Genomic DNA, 14,957 nt, shown 5'->3' on the forward strand with positions numbered 1-14,957 from the left:
GAAATTTTGTGTTTTTGGACTGGCCAAGTCAAAGTCCAGACCTCAACCCAATAGAAATGTTGAAGCGGGATGTTCCTGCAAGACAACCCTCAAATGTGAAGCAGATGCAACAGTTCTGTAAGGAGGGATGGGCCAAAACTCCTCATGGAAGATGTGAGACTGATTAGTAACAATAGGAAAGGTTTGGTTAAAGTCATCACTGCTAAAGAAGGTGCCACAAATTATTGAATCAAAAGGTTCATTTGCTTCTGCACACAAGGATTTTTGAGTTTCTGTTACATAAACATGTTTTGTTAAATAATGAAAATATATCTTATTTTTTTGTGTGTCTCTTACTCTAGAGAGAGAGAGACACACACACACACACACAAAGTAAAAGTCTGGTGAAAAACAAACTTGGCCTTTATGTAATTTCCAGGTTACGCTAATTAAGTGCAAAAACTCCCAAGCTTCAATAAAAGCATTACAGCTTGTAATGGACGATATCCGGAGAACAGTTACCAAACACTTCAATGGGAGGTGCTCTTCTCCCAATTTAGATGGAAGACTAAGGTATTAGTTACTGGTTAGAATTTGTGAACCAGTTACCATACAGTTACCAGGTTGTAGTAATATCATTACATAAAATAAAACAAGATTAGATACCATAGCATGAATTCTAGTGTAAGCAATGTGCATTTTTAGATTTACAGTATTGCAACATCCACTGTTAATGTCTCCTTGTTTTCAAGATTAGTATATTTTGTATTCATTGTAATGATGCAATGTGTTCAAGAAAAAGTTTAAAAGAAGGACCAAGCCAGACTGGCATTACACAGGTATTGTGGGAATTTTCTTCTTGGTTCACAAACAAAAAGCAAGCAACCTTCCTTACTACATTTACAAAGCAGTGGGCCACATGAGCAGACCTTTGATTGGTACAGATAACAAAAAAAAAAAACAAAAAAAAAAACTTACATTTCTTTACTAGCAATTCTTTTTATATAAATATTCTAATTTAAAACATTTTCTGGAACACAAATTAGATACAGCAGTAAGATTTCTGGCTACAAATACCACATACATTAAACAAAAAGGAAATCAAGGAAATTTAACATACAATACATTTACAACCTACAGGATACATGACCCAAGACCAAGTATTAGTGTTTTGGCATATTCTCAAGAAAATGTCAGAAACTGGTCACAACGGACAAAGTGAAAGGATTCATTGACTAAAACAGACAGTATTTGCCTTGATTATGAAGGGTAGGTCTTACTGTCAAAGCATGAAGGAATTCTCTAGTCTTAAAAAGAAGCTATGTGGTCTGGAGATTAAAGAAAAGGGCTTGTAATCAGGAAGTCTAGGGTTCAAATCCCGGCTCACTCACTGTATGACCTTGAGCAAGCCACGTAACCTTCTTGTGCTCTTTCAGGTGAGGCATTGTTGTAAGTGACTCTGCAATTGATACATAGTTCACAGACCCTAGCCTCCGTAAGTCACCTTTCATAATGGCATCTGCTAAGTAAACAAATAATAATAAGGGCCTACCTGAGAAAACCACTGTGCTAATATATATATAAAATTCCAACAACTGACAGCTGGTGTTCATCAGAGGTAACACACCTCAGATAGGTAGAGAGAAGCTGGTAGATCATGACAAATTGCACTAATCTAGCATTATATATATATCTACATTATATATATATATATCTACAACCTGAGTATTTTCATGGACAGTTAAAAAAAGATTACATTAACATTCTAGAACCCAGAACTCACTTGAAATCATACAGCATTTAAATCTAAATATAATTCCATCCTCAATAATTAGCTAGTACACCACCTACTCGATATATTGCGGGTGTCAGGGTCCAATATAAATCTGCTATACACCAAGGGCTGTGATATAGTGAGAGACCCATAAAAAAAACAAATAGGCTGACAAATACCGTACAACCATTCCCTCGTTTTATCAAGGGTGTCAGGGTCCAATACAAATCCTCAACGCAACCCGCGTTTTTTCATTTTTCATATAAAGAGCAGCATGCCATTTTAATTCGTACCGCAGAGGGTAATTGCTTCTCATCAACTTAAGTCTCCAATTAATTTCATGAATATTCCGCTCCTTTCTCAAATACACAAACCCGCTACATTGAAAGAATATATTGCCAACATAAGAGGCTTGTTGCTAGGGAGCTGACATCACTGCCCTGTGACTTTTGCAAGTGCTTTGCTGCCACAAGTGAACACCTCGTTTGCTAAAATAAAAACTTCTTCAGCAAGCAGATATTTAATTTGCTTTCTGTTATTGTGCAATGCATGTGTATATGAGAACAGTACAATTTTAACGCTTTGTTATTGTTTTGTATATTTTTGTTTGTGATGTGCAGTACAAAGTAAAATGAACAGTAATTCTAAGTGAAACTGCCTATGTATATTGCAGTATATCCGCAGTATAGCGATGAGCAATATAACGAGGGGTGGGTGTATGAAACGTTGTAAGACATGTACGGTACATTTCGGCCTGTTCTGGGTGTAAACTGCAGATATTTCTGGTCCTTGCATGATAAGGTAGTGTCACAGAAATGCTTTAATAGGCTGCATTTATGGTTGGTCGTGAAAATTTATTTTTTAAAACTATGGTGTTTGAATTTGAATCCTCATATAGCCATGGCAGTCCGGAAAAGCTGGAGACTGTTCTTCAAACAGTATAGATTTTAGTATTTCTAATTCAAACATTTCTAATTCAAACATTTCTAAACCTGCCTCTTTGTAGATATTCCGAAACACTTTATTCATTCCTGTCCACCAATGGTTTCTAGTTAAGGATGTTTGACCCTTTTACTATTTAATCTGTAACTGCCACCCTGATTTATGGATTAAAGATTCTTATTCAAAGCTGGTGTATCAGCTATGTATTTGATAGTAAATAATCTACTGTATTTTTAAAGTTGTTTTTTACTCACAAACCTCCAGGACTGGTTTACTTTTTTCAAAACTGAACCTCAACCACATGGGGTTACACCAAAGACAATACACCGACAGTAAATTATGATGTTTTCGTTCAATCACAAGCTAGATCGTTAGTTATGGAAAATAATTACGCTTTGGAAAACTCAAGATAAGAAAGCCTTTAATGGACTTGACAGGTAACTCCATACCATAATTAATATACTATTTGTATGAAATATAACTTAGAATATTGAGACCCATTACCCTCTCAAGATTAAAAGTATATTGTGGAGCAGTAGAGATTACTGGAAAAAGGATGGGTTTTACATCCTCCAAGATCCTACACTGTACTGTAAAGCTCCCAAAAATCACAGCAGCATGTTTGGTTGTGATTTCTGATACTTCTAAAAGTACCACCATGACTGATAATTAGTGTTAAAAAAAAGTAATCATCGAGATTGAGTTCTTATCATGATTCTGTAGCTATTATAGTGTACAATAATCAAATACACAGTCATCAAATTTTATATTTAATAAAACCTAGCAATTTGTTCCATTTAAAAAAGTAAATACTGTACTATCTTATAAAATGTGCACATTGTAAAAAAATAGAATACAAATTATGTTTAATAGATTACTATAGGAAACCAGTGAATAATTTACCAATAGTTTAGTGTGCTTTATCTATCTATCTATCTACAAAAAGAAAAAAGAAAGATCTATATTAGAGGTGAGCAACAATATGAAAATTGTATATCTATCGTCCACGTTTTTCGATAGATATCGAAGTCTTTCAAAAAACACGAAAAATATAACACAATTGCAATATGAAACATATATACATATAGATGTTAACAGATATTTACATATGCAAAACAGTAACTTTAACTTAGTGGTGCTTTGCTTCACAATGTCCACAGTGAAAAACAGGGTCTTCTTATATTGTTTTATTAGCCACCTCAAAACGGAAATACTTATGTACTTCACTGTGCACAGACTTTCAAGCCAATCCGGAAGTAACTGAATTTTCATCTGCTCTGTGTGTAAACGCTGACTCCCAACACCTCTAAAAGTATGAAGTATGGTGTCATGCCAAATTTTACATTATTTTGAGGTGTGTTTTGATGTTTTAAAAGTGCATCACGTATAATACAGAAAGTTCACCTTTTAAAAATACAGTAATAATAGCTTAAGTAATGAACCTCTGATGCATGCGCAGATCTCAAAATAATGCAAAACGGGTGTTCAATGGTGATTAATGCAGCATACAAATAGCGTTTGGTACCTAAATGCCAATCAGTGGAATAAAATGGTTAAATAATACTTTAGTGTGTGGTGTTTGCCTAGGAGACTGACAACGATTGGTATGTATAGGTTTGTTGTATATTACTATAAAATAAACTTTATATTTACGTATTTTATATAAAGTATTTTTAGCAGTATTAGCAATAAAAAGTATGTCTCTGCAAGCGTGTTTCTTTTTTTTTTTAATCCCACGATATCGTGATATGGAAATTGTTATCGATATAGAACGATATCATATCAAATTATCGATATTGGCGCCCATCCTTAACATATGTACACTTTTTTTTTTTTTTTTTTTTTTTTAACTAATGAACAAAAAACTATTGGTCTTGCCAGTACTCTCATATAATATTGATGACTTCAACATAAAAAATAAAAAAAACCATGACACATTCATGGAATGAATTAAAATCAACTACAGTAAGTAAAATGATTTAAGTTCCACATGCAATTCTGTGTTCAAAGGCCAGGTTTCCTTTCCTTTTAAATGTAACATTACAGAAGTACATTTTGTATGTTCATCTTAAAACAGAAGGTAATTTCTCCCCTTATTTTTAGGAGATGTAGAAATTATACATTCAACACAACTATACCATGTGTAGCAGCTGGTTATAATATCATACATATTATGTAGTGAACACCTTATGTATAAATCAACCACCAAAATATTATAATAGACATGGTTTCTAATCTAAACGCAAGGAATACCTGTATATTTAACACTGCATCAGGGATACAGTATGCCTCGACAACACTGTAGAAAGCAACAACAGTGGCATTTTTAACCCAATATCTGATTCAGAAATGCAACCATTGGATGACAACAAAAAATATGTCCACCAATACATTCAATTTGGGATAATTTTCTAAATGAAAGAACAGTTCTATATGCAGAATTATTATACATAACCACTGCTTTAAAATCCACTATATCACCTCAGATTAGTGTTATTAATATTGTTTTTGGTCCCTTTGATTGTGTCATTAACCTTTTTTGTTCTGTAGTTAGTTTACATTAATACAGGATATTCAGCAATTTCAAAAACAACACCTTAGATGAACTACATCCTGGTACCTTTGCTGTTGGACACACAGTCTGAACTACAACAAATGAAGTGATTACGTACCAGAAAGCAGCAGCAACTTCTCATAAATAGCCTAGCTTTTGAAATATCTGCATATTCCGAAGTGGAGTACAAAATGCAAGCACCAAGAGTTTCAACAGAAGAATAGTGCTAAAACTGATTTTAAAACCTTGGTTCACACTATTAAACCAGATTGTACAAGGAATTCATATCGTCTTTATTATTAACATTGACCAGTTTAAATTGGAATGTGTTGATATTTAAAAAAAAAAAAAAAAAAAAAAAAAAAATTATATATATATATATATATATATATATATATATATATATATATATATATATATATATATATATATATATATATATATATATATATATAGCATTCAGCAAATAAAGCTCCAGCAAACTACAACTTAGCCGTATCAGAATTGACATAAATTATCTTTATGAAGTACCTGTATGAACTGAAAGTCAACCTGCTGCCTGGTGAAGGTTCCAGTTTAGTAGTAGAGTAGTAGAGTGGCTTTCATTAAGAAACACTAATGTGCTAGAACAAACATCTTTGTTTTCCATCACAAATTGCTAAGACAATGACTCCTTCTCCAGTTCATATACTGTAGATCTGGCAGGTTTGCTCTGAATTCTGCAAAGGGGTACAGTGCAGTCCCCTTTCTGTCCTTCCATATCAATGTCCAGTAAAGAGCAGGCAGCAGGGGCAGTGTGACAGCCAGCTTTTCCTTCAGCAGCAAGCAAATAGTTAATATTTTGTGCTGCTTTCTCTCCTGAGAAAGGTCCTGCTGATGAGCTCTTGTTTCGGACAAGATGGCAGGGGTGGGCTTTACTTTTAAGGGACAGAGGCCGAGGCCTAGAGGTATAGTCTCCAGAGAGATGCCTTTCGGGTGTGACATCTCTCTTGTGGTTTCTTCTCAGCACAGAGGCTGGATACACTGCTTCAGGATTAGGAATCTGGGGGTATACTGTTGGATCCCTTTGCAAGCTGGATGTGCCATTAGCTATTTAAAATAAATAAATAAATAAGAGAAATAGAAGAATGTTATTCAAATCCAAGTTTAAATTGATAGCGATAATTGTGCATTTTTTGTGTTACTTCACTGAGGTCAATTGTATCTTTGTAGTGTATAAAAGTTGAAGATGTGTTCATAAAGTTTACTTGTACTGAATTTCCTGTTTCAAATTCTCTGTAGCAACATTATGAAAAGTCAACTTATCCTAGACTCTAATACACCAGACAATTTTAATAAGGAATGTCCACTCAATTTGAAGTGTGACATATGGACAATTTATATCACAGGACAACTTATCATAGGAACATATGTCCCTGTCAGCAACTGGTCTAATGCCTCACAGTAAAATCTACTGGTCATATTCAAACTGAAGGCTGCATTTTTCAACCTGATTTGAACCACCCTGTCATTGGTGTTACTGAACACAGCTGTTTCAGAAACAAGAATCTTTCTATTTTAGTTTCTAAGGTTGTAAGTGTAGGAAATGAAAAAAAAAAAGACAACCTGATGTCAGGCAGGTTTAAACAAAAATACTTACTGTAATTCTGAATTGCAATTCCCACCGACATTGTTTGCTTGTGTTGCAAAACAATGTTGTTCTCAGAGTCAGGCGACTGAAGGTCGGAATTCCATTCTGACATGCTACTGAAGGCCCTGTTCTTCAATACCTTGGGTGAACCAGACTCCTTGTGCTTGTGTTCGCTGTTGCCGTTTTCATTTGACGACCCTTCCTTCAAATACAAACTGTATGTACTTGCTTCTTTGGAATTATCCTGAACCAAACACTTTGTGAAGTTGCATTCTGAAATGGAAGACATGGAAAGGAAATTATCTGAACCGGAGGGAGGGCCCAGAGATGGAATGTTGCCGTCATCTTTTTTCAAACTCATTCTGTCGGGAGGACTTGTACTCCGATGGAACCGGGTGGCTCTCTGGAATATCCCCTCCCTCTTTTTCTTTTCCTCCTTGACCACAGGCTCTTCCATGGACTGGGGCCTATTGTTCGCATCGCGGATATCGAAACCCAAGCCAACTGAAGCGAGGAGCATGGCGCACCCGTACAGCACACTGTCCGTTTTCTTTCTCAGTGTCACTCGTTTCAGACTGTTTGTTGGAGTGACTTGAGGTGTGCTGCTAGCTGAGCTGACGGGAGTTGCTTCCTCCATGCTTTTGCTGCCTCCTCTGTTCTCCCCCTGTTCATCTTTCCAAAGAGGTAGATCGATATACACCTGATTACAGAACTTTAGTTGCTTTGGTCGGCCGTTGTCAATGCCTTCAGATGAACAAATCTCTTCTGGAGATGCCCCTGCAAACCAGAAAGTTTGGTTACATCTCATTTAAGCTTTTTTATGTTTACCAAACTTTAGGCCACATCTTTTTTTCTTTAGCGTGAAAATACTTTTAATATCCTTAGTAAAAGATCATTTAATTATTTGCACCCCAGAGCAAAATAATAAATCAGTCATCTGATAATCCACAACTTTAAAAACTCAAAACATAAATTGAGGCAAAACTAGAGGAAAATTCTTATTTTATCATGGTAATGGATTATTACAGGTTATTGCACAATTTATGATCTATTGGAGCTATTTCCAGCATGAAGATAAGGGTTATGTTTCATTATATTTATACAAGGTAGCTCCTTTGTTTATAGTACGTGTTTGTTTCCAAAGAGGCCATTTATAGCACGTCCAATGCATCTTGTGGAAAACTGGGCATGAGGTCAAGGAAAACACAGACAACACTGTCTCAACCTTGGATCGTCAACTGATCTGGGGAGTTTATTGATGTTCCAGAGCTGACGTGTACTGTCTAAATTACACAGAGGAAGACATTACTGAAACATTAGACTACTTCACTTCAACTTATTGATGAAATCACCAACATAGCTGAAGCAACACCACATTTACTTGCTCAGGTGAAACTACATTTAATAGACTTAATGGAGTGGTGATTCTACCAACTTATTTTTCCTAAGCAAATAGTCATACCCTGATCCACAAACAGTGCAGCTAAAGGCACAGACGTCTGGTTTTTCATCAAACTAGTGGACCACGGGTTGCTGCCATCTGATAATGGCCTTATCCTGCAAATAAAACAGACATAACTACTTTAAAAGTTTAAACGTAATAAAATTGCCAACACTTGACAATTAACAGATATATGATACATCCATTCAGCTTCATGACATTTAAATACAGATGCTCATTTGGATTGATCTGGAAGGACTGTGCTGGATGACTCTTCTGCAGCTGTTGTTTTCTACAGTCAGGAGTTGCTTTCAACAGCACAAAGACGGACATGTTTGCAATTCCTAAGGCTGCCCCAACTAGTCAGACAGCCACTATCACATTCCTTTAAGACTCCAATGAATAGCTGCTTCAACCTATTTTATGATCAGCTGTGGGTTGTTCTTTCTATACACCCTGTAAATTCAGGTGTAGACAGTATGGTTGGATATTATCGACTAAAAATGAACATCATGATAATAATCCTCTTTAATCATGATTTAACTGATAAAAGGGGACTGAATTCAAGTTAAGTTTGACTAAATTAAAACTTAACACCCCACCCGAATCTCTTTATCGACAAATTAGTTCTCCTGCAAAAAAGAGGAACAAAACATCTTCGTCAAAGTGGTGCTGATACTTTTTACCTTTAGATGGCTGTCGGAAATATGACTATTGTTCCACAATCCTAAGAGACAGTCAGATAAAAGACCATGCACCAGATTATCCATACCTTTCGGCACCATTGGCCCGATCCTTTGTTTGAATAGAACTTGGTCCCCATGTACGCCCCTTCTTTTTAAAAACTTTTTGGACATCTTCAAATTCTTCTGGTTTGTAAATTGTGCTCCTTCCCCATGTTCTATTGCTTTCATCCAAAGTTACTATTTAAAGAAAAGGAAGGGGTAGATTAACCAGCTCTGCTAAATCATAAAAATAAAATTATGTGAAAACAGTCCTCTGAAGAGATTCAACTGATCCTTTCAAGTTCACATCCATACCAAATTTACAATACACCACAATTTAGAAGCAGCAGCAGAAAGCCCAGATCACAGAACTCATATCTACCGCTGGAAGCTGACAACTCAGAAATAAGGGCGGAAAAAAAGTCTGCCAAGATGCATACTTACTAACGTGAGAATTGAAGTTTGCAAAGTTTTTACTTCTTTTGAAATATAAATCTGAACTTTTTTGTGGAGTTTAACAGTTTAACCAAAAAGATAAGATGATTTTTGTTGTTTTTCACTGATGTTTAGCAAATATATTTTTAATTGCCTTTAAAACAGAGGTTTCCAAACTGGAGGACGCAAAACCTGACTGGTAAATATTTTTTTCTGACTTCATGGCGATTGTAAAACCGTATTGAACTAAAGCTTAATTGAAATTGAACAATATTCCGAAGTACGTCATTGCCTCTTAGCACCCAAACAAACGTGTGAACACAGAGACGTGAACGTGACTCAGATACTATTTGTTCTTGCTAGCAATCGGTTGTGTTAACATTAGGACAGCAAACAACAGGAGAGAAAGAAGTGTATTTTAAAACAAAGTTGAGGATATTGATCCAGATGAAGGTGCAGGAAATACCAACCCTCTAACTTGGACTTGGGATTTACATGTATTGGTTCTGACAAACATCAGTGACCACAATATGTTGTATGTGCAGATGTTCTTGCCAGTGATAGTGATACGTAATGCCATCTGGAGACCAAACATTCTGCCCTCAAAGATAATAGGCCAAGATTTTTTTCAAACGAAAAATCTTTCAACGCAAAGGACAGCGAAAGTTAATTGAAGAATGCAGCGCTACAACTGCCAAACCACTTGAAGCATCATACAGTGTCACCTACCAAATAGCAACAGGTGGAAAACTTCATAAGATCTCTGTATTGCCAGCAGCGATTGAAATGGCATCGATAGTATGTGGAAGGAAAGTTGCTGATCAGTTAAGTCTCATTCCGCTATCTGACAACACTGTTAGCTGCAGAATTGCTAATATGGCAGAAGACATTGAGGAGCAACTTGTTAAGCAGTGAGGCAAAGCCCCTTTTTTGCGCTTCAAAATCAATGAGAGTACAGACAGTGCCAATGCAGCCCAAATAATGGTTTATGCTTGGAATCAGGAATGGAGGCTTGTTAGCAGGATTTAAAACTGTATTAACCCCAGAAGAATGTGCCTCTGACCACAGGGATGTTATTGTAGTAGACAGCAAAGGAAAGAAGGTACAACTTGAGTGTGCAAGTACTGTCGAGTTACTATACATATTTCGACAGAAAAAAAAAAAGCTTGGGCATTTTTTAAAGTAACGGAAAACACAAATTTCTTACAGTATATCAAAAACGAAAACCCCCCCAAAAAAACTATTTACATAAAACTCGAAAATAGCTAAAAATAAGCACTGAAAAATACAATTAACATAAAACGAAAAACAGAAGCCCTAATTATAATATTGGTAATCCAATTTTGATCAGAGGTCCTAATTGACAAAACTTTGCAAACTTGGCACATCTCTATAAACACAAAACACAATTAGGGTTCAGACAAGCTGTTATGCTGCAGAGGCTGATTGGAACTGATACAGATGTTTATCCTTTATTTAATTGCTGAGGATTCAGAAAACTAAGGATCCAACTCCAGCGTTGTATCATAACCTTCTCCAAAAAGCAAATTAATTTAAAAGAATACAAACCTTTGATTGCCAAAGCATTTTCTTTGAAATAAATCAGTATTAGAAATTTCCAAAATCATATAATTGGTTTTGAACCACTTGAAATCACAGAAAGCATACTAAGCCAGTTCATAATTTCAGTCTTGCCTTTTTTCCTAACCCTGGTAGGTTCACATTCACTTGTGATATCCACATCTTGATGGTACACATACATACTGTTCCTCTGGCCACTGACAATGTCAGTTTTTGAATTCACTGAGAAAAGAATTAATAAAATCCTGTAGACTTTACAATCATAAAGCACTCATATAAATACCCTTAGTTTGCATGCATATACCATATAATACCAATTCCATACACTAGAGCAGTGGTTCTCAATCTGTGGTCCGCCGGCTCTCTTCAGGTGGCCCGCGAAAAGGTTACATAATTACGGAAAGGAATTCACTTTTCGGTGCTTATTTTTAGCTATTTTCGAGTTTTATGTAAATAGTTTTTTTTTTTTTTGGGGGGGGGGGCTTTTGCTTTTTATATACTGGATGAAATTATCGTTGTTGGTTACTTTCCAAAACTCTTGGCCAGTACTTGCATACTTCAATTGTACATTCTTTCCATTGCTGTCTTCCACAACGAAATCCTTGTGATCACGGCAATATTCTTCTGTGGTTTCTGTGTGTTGCATGAGTGTTACAATCCTCCAACAGAAATGTATGAATGTGTTGCCCATCTGCACTGAAAGTTTTTTATTTTTTTGGTAGGATACTACATTTATTTATTTATTTATTTTCCCCACAGGGAAAAGGGTAAAGTCAATAAACTGAGTAACCGTTTCCAGTGTTTATTGGATATGCACCGATTTTATTTATTTTTTTTGTATCGGGGGTGTTTTATCGTTTTTTTAAAAATCGGTTAAAAACTAAAATCAGAAGCCCTATATATACCCTTCCGCTCTGGAGAAAAAAATAGCCTCGAGGTTTTCAACATTTCCATTTATTGTTGAGACCGTGCTGATTTCAATAGCTCCGTAAACAGAGCAGACATAACCCGCAATGTTAGCCTTGTTAGTGACCAAGCTTTTAAAAATACTGTTTAAATCATACATTTTTGTTGATAATGAAAAGATACAGAAAAGGCAGCAAAAGACAAAGTTCACTATCCACAATTACTACCACTGACTTGGAGAAGCTAATACCAAACCATTTTTTTGTGCTTGGTCACTAACAGGCTACCATGGTGGTTTATCTCAGCACTGTTTGCGGAAAAATTGAGACCAGCACGGAGACTAACATAAAGCTCTGGGTTCTCCAGTTGCGTTTGCAGCCAGGCGGCTGTCACCGCCCAGCTGAAAAACCCACAGCTGCCTGTCTTGCAGATGCTACTGTGCCTTTAATGATAAGGATTGATTGCGCTGGTAGCAGACTAGATCACTTGGGTGAAAAAAAGATCTTGGAACCACATGACAGCTGTGTTACGTCTTGACACTACATTTAACCAATCACAGAGTTGAGGGGGTGGGTTTTTATTTATCAAATTTTTTCCCCACGTAAGTATTGCTTCTTGTCATTCTGGCCACTTGAATACTGTCATGCCACTGAAAGGATCAAACGTGAGGAAAGGAGTGCGACTCAGTTTTTAAAAACTCTAAAAGACCTCTCACAGCAAAGTGTATATTATTATGTTATGTATTTATAATTTATTAATCGAACTGTGGTTCGAAAAAAATAAGTCCCGCCATGCAATGTACTATTTAACTGCATGGTGAAAAAATCCTTAACAGCCAATCAGCGTATAGCATCCAAACATTCCGTTTTATAAATAAAGATTATAGCGGAGATTCGTAGCTCCGACTGTGCTGGTACCTCATGGATGTAACTTGAGTTTTATTAAATCACATCAATAAATTTCTGCAGTAATTATCAATCTAAAATTAAAACAATACTTTTTTTTTCCCCAAGGTAAATTTGTGTTAATGAAAAGTAAACTAGAACAGTTCTTTAAAACTCCAATCAAAATATGTTTTGCTCACAGAACAGGCCCACCCATTACATTAAAACAAAGAAAGGTAAGTATACTTTTTTTTTATTTTTTATTGTGCTTATTTTTCAGTAAGCTATGCTGTTTATTGTGTGGTCCGCAGAAAAAATAAATAAATAAATAAAACATTTCAGGTGCGAACTAAAAAGTTTGAGAACCACTGCACAAGTGTACGGTTGATGTTGATGAAAAACATTTTTACACAGTTGAGCCATTCATAAGTTTGTTATGTTGAGAAGCGGTCGATATTAAATGGCAAAGCTAAGATGTTGTAATGATAGGTCTATCCTAACACATTATGTCACCATTTAGATCAACTGAATAGACCCCAGGACATGCACTATTAAACCGTACACACTGTAAATAACTTATGGAGTCAATGACACCATCTTGTGTGTCACCACATGCTACAAAAGGGAAACTACATGAAAACATCTTTCATTTACAGTTCCCTGTAGCTCTTACTGCTTTCTGAAAAATAGGAACGCGACAGCCAGCAAGCACCTACAAAATCCAACATGTCTTATTTTGTAGCAAGCACACACACATCTAAATCTAACAAAGAGGATATTCGTACATGAAGTGAACATACTAGTGCAGGCGAGCAAACTGTAGATCAGCAGGTACTTACATTGTATCGCTCTGAGACGTGGAATGAGTGTGGGGCTGCTTGGTGGGCTAGAACTATTGCTGTTTAAACTTCTTCTCTTGTCCATCGTGGGGGAAGCCTGAACAGTGATTTTGTGCTGAAAATCTGGTTAACAGACAAAAAGCATGAGTCTGTGGTACAGTATTAGCACTAGCTCTAGCTTTTAATAAACTATATTTCTCACATTATACAGGAAAGGTATTAACACACTTGGCCACTGTGCTCCTGTTGTGGAAAACAGGATTCCCAGCAGACCAATGAAGCAAAGTGTCACCAAGTGAACATGCCTTATTATCACAGACACACCTCACAACGCTTGGATGGCATTTACAACTAATTTATAACCTGCTACTACAGCGTGTCGAAGCTGGGGAGTGTATTTTGGCTTATAAAGTAAAAAAAATAGGTTCCTACGCTGACTTCTAGTAATGCTAAAGATCACTACCATTAACAGAACAATCAGCTCAGCTTTTAACTCTGGGAAAATGTGGCACTTGTTCAAAACTCAAAATCAATAGTTTAGTTTGTTTAGCAATACAACTGCTATGATGATTTGTAGTGCCAAACATACTATAAACTATATATAATATAATACATATACATATACACACACACACACACACATTACACATATATATATATATATATATATATATATATATATATATATATATATATATATATACATATACACACAGTTGTAGTCAAAAGTTTACATACCCCAATGGAAATTAATCATTTAAAAAAATTCCTTGAAAACAAATTATAGGAAAAATCTTTTGTAGCAAAAGTTTTGCTTTTGTGGATGAGGAAAAAAAAAAGTTACAAGGAACAGATGTCTAAAATTATTTTTTATTTCAGCAATTTTATTTGCAAAACTCAAAAAATGCTAATTCAAAAGTATTCATACCCTGACAAAGAAAATAAAATTAATTGCTAGTTGAGGCACCTTGAGCAATAATAACCTCTTTCAAACGATCAGATATTTGTCGATGAGCTTTTGGCACGATTCTTTAGTAATGTTTGACCATTCTTCAACATAAAATTGTTCCAGTTCATTCAAATCCCAAGGACTTCTCTTGTGCACAGCCTTCTTAAACTCATAACAAAGATTCTCAATAGGATTCGGATTGGTAATTTGATTTGGCCATTTCAGAACCTTGATTGTATTCTTCTTTAACCATTCTCAAGTAGATGTTTGCTTTGGATCATTGTCGTGTTGGAACGTCCAGTTGTGCTTTAAAGTAAG

At 35.7% G+C, this 14,957-nt stretch overlaps 1 protein-coding gene across 2 annotated transcripts in view; it reads right to left on the reverse strand.

Annotated features, from left to right (window-relative positions):
* Window positions 1–5,710: 5,710 nt before the first annotated feature.
* LOC121316065 (mitogen-activated protein kinase kinase kinase 21-like) overlaps window positions 5,711–14,957 on the reverse strand; it is a 41,454-nt gene continuing 32,207 nt past the window's right edge. The window contains exons 7-12 of one of the 2 annotated variants that reach the window (XM_041250795.1): window positions 13,691–13,813; window positions 11,176–11,283; window positions 9,093–9,243; window positions 8,342–8,436; window positions 6,889–7,656; window positions 5,711–6,338 (exon numbers count right to left, since the gene is read on the reverse strand). In XM_041250795.1, coding sequence (XP_041106729.1) covers window positions 5,908–6,338; window positions 6,889–7,656; window positions 8,342–8,436; window positions 9,093–9,243; window positions 11,176–11,283; window positions 13,691–13,813 — 1,676 coding nt within the window. In that variant the 3' untranslated portion in view covers window positions 5,711–5,907. The remainder of the gene's footprint in view (window positions 6,339–6,888; window positions 7,657–8,341; window positions 8,437–9,092; window positions 9,244–11,175; window positions 11,284–13,690; window positions 13,814–14,957) is intronic. The other variant, XM_041250796.1, reaches the window with a different exon arrangement.

This window comes from Polyodon spathula, chromosome 5, assembly GCF_017654505.1.
Source record: "Polyodon spathula isolate WHYD16114869_AA chromosome 5, ASM1765450v1, whole genome shotgun sequence".
In the NCBI taxonomy this organism is placed as follows: Eukaryota; Metazoa; Chordata; class Actinopteri; order Acipenseriformes; family Polyodontidae; genus Polyodon; species Polyodon spathula.